The sequence below is a fragment of the Anarrhichthys ocellatus genome, unplaced genomic scaffold, assembly GCF_004355925.1.
Source record: "Anarrhichthys ocellatus isolate YVR2014 unplaced genomic scaffold, GSC_Weel_1.0 scaffold1341, whole genome shotgun sequence".
Taxonomy (NCBI): Eukaryota; Metazoa; Chordata; class Actinopteri; order Perciformes; family Anarhichadidae; genus Anarrhichthys; species Anarrhichthys ocellatus.
Window position 1 is genome coordinate 1 of NW_022281315.1, and position 11,692 is coordinate 11,692.

At 42.5% G+C, this 11,692-nt stretch overlaps 1 protein-coding gene across 1 annotated transcript; it reads right to left on the bottom strand.

Annotated features, from left to right (window-relative positions):
- Positions 1 to 66: 66 nt before the first annotated feature.
- LOC116377507 (alpha-2-macroglobulin) lies at positions 67 to 9,616 on the bottom strand. Its single transcript, XM_031839155.1, has 7 exons — positions 9,409 to 9,616; positions 6,950 to 7,130; positions 6,090 to 6,246; positions 3,506 to 3,558; positions 2,409 to 2,429; positions 448 to 616; positions 67 to 328 (listed from the first exon to the last, which is right to left on the bottom strand). The coding sequence occupies exons 1-7, from the start codon at positions 9,489 to 9,491 to the stop codon at positions 240 to 242; spliced, it is 753 nt and encodes a 250-aa protein (XP_031695015.1). The 5' UTR covers positions 9,492 to 9,616; the 3' UTR covers positions 67 to 239.
- Between the last annotated feature and the right edge of the window lie 2,076 nt (positions 9,617 to 11,692).

The window sequence follows — 11,692 nt, forward strand, 5'->3', positions numbered from 1 at the left end:
GCCCCCTGGTGGACACTAGAGAGAATGCAGCTTTAACACTTGAAGCTCTGACTTCACTTTTCAGAACCGAGGTTGCCGCACTTTTAAGAAAATAGAAAAATATGTCTAAGAGGTGCAGTATCATTACGGTTTTTATTTCTTTAGTGAGGAGAATTACATTTTTCATTTTGACTTTCTTAATTGGCTACTATCCTAAACTTCATTCTCAAACCTCCGTCTGTCCCGTTTAAGTGGGACACTCACTTTCCACAAATCTTTAGTGTTGCCTCTTGGTCCAGGATGGTAATCACACTGGGTAGATGAACCGTTACTTCATACTTAGGCAAAACTAAAGCAAAGGAAACAGAATCAAAAATATTACCGCTGAAAATGTACATAGATCAAATCATTATTTCTGGTAAATTATGTTTGTTTGTTGTTGTTTTTTTGCGTGTAACTGCTGCTGACCGTATTCCTTGATGTCAAAGTTGTGGGATATTTGCTCTCCTTTGTCTGTCGAGGCGGCGATCACGTAGCTTCCTTGTACCGCCTCAGGAATCATCGGGTGGGAGAGATCAAGGATGCCGCTAACAACGGTCTTATCCAACCACTGGGCTATGCGGTTTGAATTGGGATCCTACATAAAAAGACAGAGGCACACTGACTGAAGGTTGAGTTCAGAGCTAACGGCTATCTGCTGCAGATGACCAGCAAAAGCAACTGTCAACAAGGACAGACCAGGTACAGTGTGGACCGATGGAGTGTTTCATAGCATAGAAGCCCACAAGATTGTTTTACCTGCTGTAATAAGGAAACATAAATCCTACTCCAAAGCCCTTTTTCAGAGGGCAAATGTTTTTGTCTGTACAAAACCGACATAAAAGTTATGAAAACGAGTACGCAACTTCCAGCTTTGATGTCTTGAGGCCGCCAAAATCAAAAGTTCTAAAATCCTCAACATTGGGGCTTTACAATTTTGGTCTTCAAAGTAATACAATATTACATTTCTGTACTGTATGTGCATATAATTCTATAATTAGCACACAATGTGCATGTTACCTTTGCTGCAGTCAAAGAGTAGCATTTCTGTGCGTGTCCTAATCTTTAAAAACAGTGAAACACAAAAAGATTTTTGTTATACTGTCTGAATTGTTTTTCCATCTCCTGTTGAATGCCAGACCTATGTCAAAAGCATGAATATCAAAACCCCTCTCTCTTATCCTCCTGTGAAACTTTTAAATATTTGTCAAGATATATCTCGTCATTCAAAATATTAGGGAATATATACATACATTTATCTAAATGTTATTTTAGATAAATCTAAGTGAGTCCATGTCATCATATAAAAGGAGGCAAACTGTTTCTACAGCTGGGCATCACTGTAATTCTCCAGACATCCACGATGACTAATCCAGCCACAGTTTGAAGCGATCCAATCAAATCCCTTAACGATTTGACCACACCCTCCTCTAAACTATAAGTCCGAAAATATTCTGTCTGAGTCCTAAAACACAGACATGAGTCAGTATATTTGTACTTCCTGTTCCCTCGTCTCAAAGTTGTGTTTTGTTTAAAACTGTTTTTGGTCAGAAGTCTGAAATAAAGTCTGTGCTTAACACAAGCTGAAGAGATTCTAACGTTTATTTCTCTGATGTAAAATAGGTCAGTAAATACCCCTCTGGTGAATGTTAAAGAGTGTAAATGAGACGACTAGGCGTCCTCACTAGAACACTAGTCCTCCTTTAGCCTAGTGGTGGAGACGTGAAGTCACGTGACCGTGGTGGAGTTCCTTTATAGACTAACGTGAAGTCATGTGACCGTGGTGGAGTTCCTTTACAGACTAACGTGAAGTCACGTGACCGTGGTGGAGCTCCTTTATAGACTAACGTGAAGTCACGTGACCGCGGTGGAGTTCCTCTATAGACTAACGTGAAGTCACGTGACCGTGGTGGAGTTCCTTCATAGACTGACGTGAAGTCACGTGACCGTGGTGGAGTTCCTTCATAGACTAATGTGAAGTCACGTGACCGTGGTGGAGCTCCTTTACAGACTAACGTGAAGTCACGTGACCGCGGTGGACTTCCTTTACAGACTAACGTGAAGTCACGTGACCGTGGTGGAGTTCCTTTAGCTTTCCTTTAAACGTTAGCTTTTTACTTTACACTTCAAACATCATTACGATTATCTTGATGAACTAAACCTGGAAGAATCAGAAAAGTTTTTTTTAAATGTAACAATCAAAAATATAATGGCTGTTTGTGGAGGGAACCAGTGATGGTGACTTCCTGTTGGACTACAGAAATACATCATCCCTGTAGTTCTCTGTACAATACGGAAGCTAAACAGTTGGCAGGAGAGGTGCCATGCTGGGTTTCATACAGAAAGCACCTGAGCCAGTCTCTCATGTAATAACTTTTAGTTGATCTTACCTTGAGCTCCACCACTTTGTACTGAAAAAGAAAAATGATATCAAAGTTAATAAGCTGTAAATGGAATTTGGACAAAATATGCATTTAGAATACATGTGTAAAGATAGTTACAATACGATAATACGTGTAAAGATAGTTCCCAGAAGAGAATATCTCCTATTTTTCCAGCAAAAACCTACAGAAATTCAAACTTCAACAGAAAAATACAAGACTCATTTGATTCTCCTTTACAACCCAACATAACCTACTAATTCATTTTGAGGTCTGGGTTGGTGAGAGTTTGTCCGAAATTCCGAGTTTAAGAGTTCATGATGGATATTGTGCTGTTAATACCAGTCTATGGGACGATATTAACCTGAAATGCTAAAATCTAATTTCGTCACTCATCCTCAGACTAAACATGGTCACTTCTGTTCATTAGTTGCAAAAAAACCAACATGGCGAGGGTCGTAATCCACAATGAAAACGACGAAATCGCCGAACTCGAGGCTTCAAAACGTCAGTCCACAAACCAAAGGGTAACATCACCATGACTACGTCCACTTCTTAGTCACGGTCTGTGGTGTTAAGTCAGGTGAACGTGTGAAGCTTTGCTCATCTCATTCAGACACTCAGACGTTCAAATGGAAAACCTGAGGTCGGAAAGTGATCGATTCCTGACAGGATGCTCCAGCTTCATAGTTTCCTATGAGACAGTTTCAAACCTTCCCTCATCATACGACACATTTGAATGAATTTGGCTGCACGCGGTCGTGTTTTCAGCATCTCGAACACAAACGGAAAAGGCCCTGAGCCCCGTATTGATTCAGATGTTTGGGTCAGATGCAGTGTGTGCCAAATGAACTCTGACAGCATGTTTATCACACTACTCCACACAGCGCTTCACGCCCACGCCGTCTTCTAAACCAACAAACAGCCCTCCTTTCACCGCCCACTCTCCTGAACCAAAATAGACCTCGCTCCTCAGATTCACCGACGGCTCGGCAGAAATCACACCAGACTGCAGAAGTTCACTGCTTGGAATTATCCCACGCGTCGTACAATATTATCATCATCATTTTCAAGGGCAAAAAAATAAAAAAATAAATCAATCTCACCACTCGATCCACAGGGATGAAATTAGCGTCCATGGAGACAATTCGGAACTGGACTTTAAAGAAAAGACAGAAAAACAGACAAAGAAATCACCATGTTTTAATAAAAACACAGCAATACATACAATCAGTGAGGCAAGCGGAGAATACATTGAATTAAATCCTACAGTACAGCTGAGGGACATCTGATGGCACAAATATTTCATCTTTAGTTCAAAAGAAAGAAGCAGCAGTTTATGTTTTATGAGAAACAAGGTTGTAAAGGACTGCAGCACTTTGGTGCAGACTGACAAAAAGAAAAGTCAAAATTAAAGACTTCCTGGTCAGGGTCCAAGCTCCAAAACATTTCCATAATGCTACTCAACAGCATGTGTTGCGAGACCGTCTGTGCCTTTTGTTTTACAGGCTCTGTGAAAAATCCCCGAGCACAAGCCAGAACAACCCCGATGACATCACTGTGATCCTTTCCTCAGACGAGACAGCGCTCCTCCAGAGGCACGCTGTAATGACAGACGCTATCGAGTTGCATTCTGGGAAGTGTTTTTGATGCTTGACCCATATGACGGACTTAAAGTCAGAACCCACACACGCCCTAAGGTTAGAATACTAAATGTGTGGAATGCCCCTTTAAGAAACACAAGTCCCGATAACACCACCGGCATCGTATTGAGACGACTCGTCTTGTTATATCCACGCTTATATCAGATTATACTATTTTAGAATAACATGTTGATGATCCAAAAAATGACTTCAGTACTTCACCCACATGGCCATCTGTGTATATCAGTTACTCACTATGTGTCTCTACGGTGAACAAAGAATGCCCCCAAAAAATTAGAAAAGTCTTCATGAATTGGGGTCCGCGTTTAAAAACAACAAAACTATATAAAAACATTTGTTCAACATCCATCAAATCACAGTTAATAGCCCACAACAATTTAGTAAAATGTATTTTTAAGTGTTTGGAGTCTTTCTCTACTTCATTTGAAGAAACACTTTCACCCAAAATGACCGTCTATATATCAAATGTATACCAGACCCAGAGTCCCCCTCTAAGGCCTTAAACCCTGAACCCTCAGGGACTCACTGACGTCTCCTGGTGAAGGTTTGACTGTGAGGGCTTGAAATAGTGTAAATAGGAATGGGACGGCACTTTGCTGAGACATATCACGTTACCGTGAGAACGTCACGTTATATATAATTGTGGGTATTTATTCTAACTTTTTACTCCCTGACTTGAACGTCTTCCAGGCTCTTTCCTCATGAGATGAGGCGTTTGTCAAATAATCTATTTAATCGTTTTTGTGAAAACAGCTTTAATAGAATAAATCTGAGTGTAATATTTCAGGCTGAACACACATGAGCCGTCCTCTTTGTCTCCACGCTTCTACTGGTAACCCCGTGTTTAACGTCACATTTCTATGAATTGTGGGCAATTACCGTTGGGGCAAAGTCTGCAGAAATGCGGATTTAAGGAAAGTGTTCATAAAGGGACTCAAAATGTCAGAGAGAGATTCTAACTCTCGAGGATTTGACAGTCGGACAGAACTAAACCCTCACAGACTTTGCGGGGGCGTGCATCAAAGTCCGTGAGTATTTAGTAATTAGTCATCCCGTGTTACCTTGAATTCTTTAAAAAAAATATATAGTTTTTCACTCACGCCTCCGCGACGAATCAACAAACAGAGAAAAGTAAAGTTCACAACAGCAAAACCATATCAAACCGTTTACCAACTCTTACACAACTGGTGCAGAATGCTCACTCCTTCACAAACTCTCTCTTCACTACATTCTCATGCACGGACTTGCTCAGGAGTTGGAGGAGACCAAAAACGGAGCAAAAAGGCGAGTGAATATTGGACTTAAATTCATCAAATGTCCAGAAACACAACTCAAAATGAAAGCTAATGTTGCTCCCCGTCTTTTGGAGATGTAAACAGACAAATGTATGTTTTATGTATGCATGTATGTTTGCTATACTGATAGTCAACGATGTCAGTGTTGTGTTTACAGCTCGTTTCCGTTGAAGTGACCATTTTTGCAACAGATGCGACGATGCATTCGACTGGGTAAATGAGTTGGATTATTCTGCAGGAGTTGCTTGAGGTTGTAGATGTTTTGACGTAGTTTTAGCTTTTTGTGAAAAGCTCTCTTTATTTTTTAAATCTTCTTTCACTTTTGAAATTCTTGAAGAATTCAAATGAACTGAGTGAGTAGTTGATGTACAGAAGGTCATCTTGTGGGTGAAGTCTTGCTCAAAATTAAAGAAAAAACGAAATACATTTTTAAAAATGGTCCGTGAGCTTTTAATTGTGATTTGATGGATGTTTGTATATTTTCTCTTGAACACAACCTCGACCAACAACTCTTGAGGAACTACCCTTCCTCCATGTGCTGAATATAGACGGCATTCCTAAAGTAGTGGCTCAGCATTATGCAGATATAGTAATGTAGACCAGAATTGTGCAAATGCAGCTGAATTAGTAAGCAGCGCGGTGGTGCTAACGTGGGCCGTATGAACAGTACGACTGCAGCGGAGCAGCAGCTATTCCCTCTAAACATCCTCCAAAGAGGTCTTAACACTCACCCGTCTGTCCGGGTTTGTAGATGGGTTTATCGGTCTGGATGATGTGGATGAAAGCAGGAGGCTCGATGAGGATTTTGGTCCTCTTGCTCATCGAGGCGCTCGCACCCTGAATGGTGACAATAACGGTTGCCACAGTACTGAAGCGCACGGTAGGGACCTGCAGAAAACAAGCATCTGTCAGAGAGGACATTGGAAGCTTTTAAAATGTAGTTTTCTGCACTTTTCTAAATTGTACATTTCCTTTTTTCGCTCTTCAAACATCTGGTCAACTATGACAAAAACAGCTGGGAAGCAAATCCATCCGAGTTCTGCTGAAATTGAGCGAAATAGCGTCATACTTGTGTAGCATATGTTTTCACTTGCTAATGGAGCTGCTGAGTTATAACAGGGACTGCTTCAACATGTGGGTGAAAGGTGTGTTTGTGTGTGTTGTGAGACTGAAGGTAGAGGGGTAGGGGGGTAGGGGGGAGATAGTCCAGAGGAATGCAGGTACATATCTAGCCTTTGGCAGAAAGCAGCCTTTGTTTAGTCGCAGATAGACAAATGCCAGACTCGGTCTGCCCTGCAGCGGGAGGGGGGGGGGCAAACACTGGGGAACGCAGTGAGAGTAAGCGCTATTGTCACAGAGCTGATTGGGGTCGGCGGGTCGGTTCCATCGATGTGGAGCCAGGCCCACCAGTAAGTTGCATAACAGCGAGCGGCGGTGTGACAGAAACCAGAGCAGCAGTTTACAGAGAAGTGATGACTCCAGTGTTAGTTACATGGAGGGCTACCTGGGAGCCTCTGTGACGCATTTAACTGCTAAAGACCTTTAAGATCTACAATGCACGTTAGCCGTGTCCACACGTGTCGGGTCAGACCTGGAAGTTCAGGCAGCGGTAGAAGTCCTCGCTGACTTTCTCCTCCAGAATGGCGGTTCTGCCAGAGCCCAGCTCCAGGGCCACGGTCAGAGTCACGGGCTCCTCGGGGCCGTGGATCTGAGCACACAGGGTCTCCTGTTTCCCTCCTCTCACCTGGGAGCTCACAGTCACCGCGAAAATACTGCAGGTAGAGAAAAAGCGAAAAGGACATGAGCTGGGACTTGGTAAAAAAGGACAAGGTGTGCTGCAACAATAAGCATAAAAACCAAAAGCAGATGTTTGTTTCTGTTCCAGCATTATAATAATCATTCTAGTGTATTTTGCATCAGGAATATTGTTCCTATATTATTGGAATCCTGGATTTTTTTCTAGTACTGACGTTGAGCAGAGGAAATCTTAGCCGTTATCGGCGTGACATGTGTAATGGCAAAATATATTGAACTCTGTGTGTCCGTGTTGTGAACCCGAAACTTACGTGTGGTTAAAACTATGCAGTAATGAGGAACTTGCAGGTGAAAGTCTCATCTTACCTTGAAACCGTAACTGGTTCCCAGTTGAACGCATCTCGCAGAAACTAGATAATGAGCAGATCAAGACAGCCTGTGTCAAAAGACCTGTACGACCTATGTACGATTTATCTAGAGGAGGGGCCTCTGTATGCATAAAATGATGTGGTGTCAATACGCAGCTGTTGTGTTTTCTTCCCTCTTGCAAGAGAATAAACGGACAAAGACAAACTTTGAATCTTGTTAAGACTTTATTATTGATTTGTGAACAAAAACTCTCTTCTCCCGATTAACCTAGAAATATTCCACAACACATGTTCAAATAAATTGAAGCAATGAGGTGGTAGAATTTAGAGATTAAAGAGACTATAATCAATATTTTACAATACAAACAGATCAAATCACTATGCAGATGATTAATGTGAAAGGTGTCGCTCATATTTGTAAAAAACAGAGACTGTGTATAAGAGAAGAGAAGACAACGTGACGGCTCCCCAAATGTGAAGCCAAAACAACTCCATGTCAGAGTACACGTCAAGCAGTTTAGGTAGTTCTTATCACACTGATGTGTTCGGATACGTTTGGTTGTAATAAGTTGTAGTCTCGGGAATCGTACAAGAGAGGCCGTCATAACTTTCACTTTCCATACCCGTCACGAGTCTCCGTAATAGAATGTGTCAGTTCAAAGATAAATGTAATCATAAAGATATTATGGTTGTTGTTGTGTCTTTCTTGCCAAACAGCTACCCGTGGTGCTAACGTAGCGGCTAGGTGGCTCACGCTGACGATCTGTGGCCTTGCTGAGCTCGCGATTGGCTCGGGGTGGCTGTGTGGGCAGGACCTCCATACCTGCTGCTCCAGCTCCCCCCAATCACTACTCCGCAGATCTCAAGATGGCCGCTCCCGTATCAGGGATATTTTGGCTTCTTTTTTGTACAGTGGGATGAAGTGAAGATGCATCATCCATCTATGATAAAAGCTCACTATACCCTACCAACCAGGGACACAACTAGCAACTAGCGGGTGAACATACTGGAGCATTTAACAGCTAAAAAGGAGTTGGAGACCAAAAACGGAGCAAAAAGGCGAGTGGTTTTCACTTCACTCCATTTAAGGACATTTGTAGAAATATAATATCAGTCACAAAGCAAGTACTTTTACTCTTGAGTTGTAAATACTTTTTCCACCACTGAAAAAGACAAAATAATCAGTATTTGAAGTGTGCTGTTATTTGAATGTTTTTTCCATGTCAATTACATGGACGGAGCCCGTAAACAACCACTCTGCTGCTGTGTGTGAGGCTGGTTGGCATACACAGGCCTGCGGCTGCCAATGAGAAGTAAAGGACACGTTGAATTGAGTTTTGTTTGCTGCTGCTGAGAATATTGATGCTGTTTTGACCAGAGCCGAAGTTGCACAATGATGAGAAGTCATTGGACTCTGACACAAAAACTATGAGAGGCGTTTGAATTATGGTAAACACACAAACCAAAGGTCAGAACAGAATCAATATGAAGAGGAGTTTTGTTTGTGAAGTCCTTTAAAGGACAGTGGTCACCACTTTAGATGATTTAGATTCACCAAAAAACACTGTCAGTCATTGTTCCCACTAAGTTTAGCAGATAAGAGCAGCTTATTAATCAAATGGTTAAGAGGTAGTAGATGGACACACACACACACACACACACCACACACACGCAGATTGCATAACAGTAAGGCCAACCGCTGGACTCTCTGCTGGATTTTGGTCCTTAGTGATACCACAACAACACAACATAAAACACACCTAACTTTTTACTTCATCACGTGCAGCTGCGCCTCCTGCAAAAGCACTGGCGCGCGCGCTCTTGGCGTCCTCAGGCGTGACGCACAAAGCAAACTTTTTATTTTTTGCAGAAAAACATGAGAAGTTTTGTTGATTAAAAACGCTTTTCTTTTTTTTTTTTTACTCACGTGTCATTGAAGAGGGCCGCCCGCGCAGTTTGCACGAGCGCTGAGGCGATGATGAAGACGAGCGTTCGGAGGACAGGTGCCATGTCTGCGGAGCACAGTCCGTGCTTTTTTAGCGGGCAAGTTCCAGCCTGCAGCGGACGGACTGAGTCGGATGTGCCGGGGAAAGTTGCACCAACGAAGGGGGGCGGTGGTTTGCTCTTTATACCCCCACACCCCCACCTCCCTCTGGAGTCACTCCCCCCCCAAATTCGTTGGACCTTTGCAGCCTCCTCCCTATTCCCGAAAGAGTTTCACTTCCCAAAAAAGCTGAATCAGTGATCCTGCCTGCTGCCAGAAGTCCACTCCTCCAGTTTTGTAGGGAATGGGGGGGCGAGGCTGTGGAGGTGAACATACAGGAGCCATTGTCTGATCCAGCATGATGACCGAGCGATGTAAACACAGTAGAGCAACAAGAGGCCTGCTGAGATCATCTCACCCATAAAACCGTATTATGATTCAGTAAGTCCCCGTGCACAGAAATACCAGGATGTTCTCCTAAATCCTTGCAGTGTGCAGAAGATACATGAGCAAGGGGGTGATAGTTCACGGTGCCCAGTGTCCCCCTCTAAACCCTGAACCCTGAACCCTCAGGGACTCACTGACGTCACCTGTTATGGTTGAGTGTGAGAGGCTGTAAAGGGCTTTAAATGGTGTGAATACGAATGAGACAGCCTGATTTGAACGTCTTCCAGCTCTTTCCTCACAACATGAGATGTGTTTGTCATATAATCTTTATTCACTTGTTTGTTTTAAAACAATGTTTCTGTGTAAGTGTAATATTCCAGGCTGGACACACATGTGTGTCCTCATTGTTTACCTTTTTTTTCTTATGTCTCCGGCTTCAACCGGTAACCCCGTGTTTAACTTCACACTGCTATGAATTGTGGGTAATTCCCTGAGACAAAGTCTGCAGAAATGCGGACTTTTAGGGAAAGTGTTCATGAAGGACTCAAAATGTCTGAGAGAGAGATTCAAACACTCGAGGTTTTGAGTGACAGAACTAAACCCATCTAGGACTTTGTGTGAGTCTGTAATTGGGCTAATGTCCCAATTAAATGCATACTGCATGTAATATACGCACTTTGCGAGGGCAGTATGCAGTTTGATTAAGATCGGAGCCTCCCTGTGATTTCTACCAACAAAGCAAATGTATCATAAAAACTTTTACAATCATACATTTCACAGTGAAGACTCTTTTCTCTGTACACACAGAGCTACATTTCAGTATTAAATCAGCTAAAACACGGTACATGTGCAGGAATCTGGGACCTAATATGACTAAATGTGGGACTTAAAGGCCACTCATGAGGTTCAGTGTTGCACTTACAAAAAAGTTTGGGGACTCACATGAGACAGACTGGAAAAAAAGAATGTCCGAAGTCCGTGAGTATGCTGATTTAAAGGAACAGTGTGTAACATTTAGGGGGATCTACGAGCATAATTGGATCATAACATTAAGCTATGGTTGGCAATCTTGAGAAACCATCAACTGTACTCATTTTTTGAATTTGCATCGGTAGTGTGGTGGAAAAAAATCTTTTTAACCTCCCAGTGAGAAATAATCACGATGGAAACTTCTTAAAGTATTAAAAACATATTTAATGAACAGACACTTCAATCATGATTCAGCTGAATGGATAGAGCTCTTTCCCCACGGATGGTTCGGAGGTCTAACCATAATGAAAAAACAAAACAGAGTATATATATTATCTCGTCTCCTCTCCCTTCACCCTCCCCCTCGCAGATGTTGTTGGCCGCTGCACCCATCAAGGCCAGCTTCCCAGCCTTTTCGTGGGAAGAGGGTTAGGGTGGTATATGCAGGTTTAAGTGATACAAGTTACAACTAAAAGAACCATATGATAAATTTCCACCACAGGTAGGAATGTGAAAAAGCAGCAAAAAACCAACTCTCTGGGCAGATAATATGGCCGACATCTTAACGTTGAGTTTGTTTTCAAGAAAACTCCACAGGGCACCTTTAATATGTCGAGCTATGTGTCAACATCTAGTTCCATTTGATAGGATCTCTTTGTTCGACTCTGTCAAACCTCACACCTCCAGGTCGTTACTCGGGCTTTCTGTGAAAGAGTTGTAGGTTCAAAGCCCAAATTGGTTCTTCTGTCTTGACAGAGGAGTTAATAAAACTTCCAGACGTCAACCTCCAGTTCTGTAAAGTGAAGTCAAAGCTTCATGTGTTGAAGCTGCATTCTCTCTACTGTCCACCAGGGGGCGACTCCTCTGGTTG

Excerpts from the sequence above, each read along its gene's own strand:
- LOC116377507 (XM_031839155.1), bottom strand. The coding sequence starts at position 9,491 with ATGGCACCTGTCCTCCGAACGCTCGTCTTCATCATCGCCTCAGCGCTC. Across the intron at positions 6,247-6,949 it reads ACCGCTGCCTGAACTTCCAG|GTCCCTACCGTGCGCTTCAG; the intron begins GTCTGACCCGAC and ends TGTTTTCTGCAG. Across the intron at positions 617-2,408 it reads ACAAAGTGGTGGAGCTCAAG|GATCCCAATTCAAACCGCAT; the intron begins GTAAGATCAACT and ends CTTTTTATGTAG.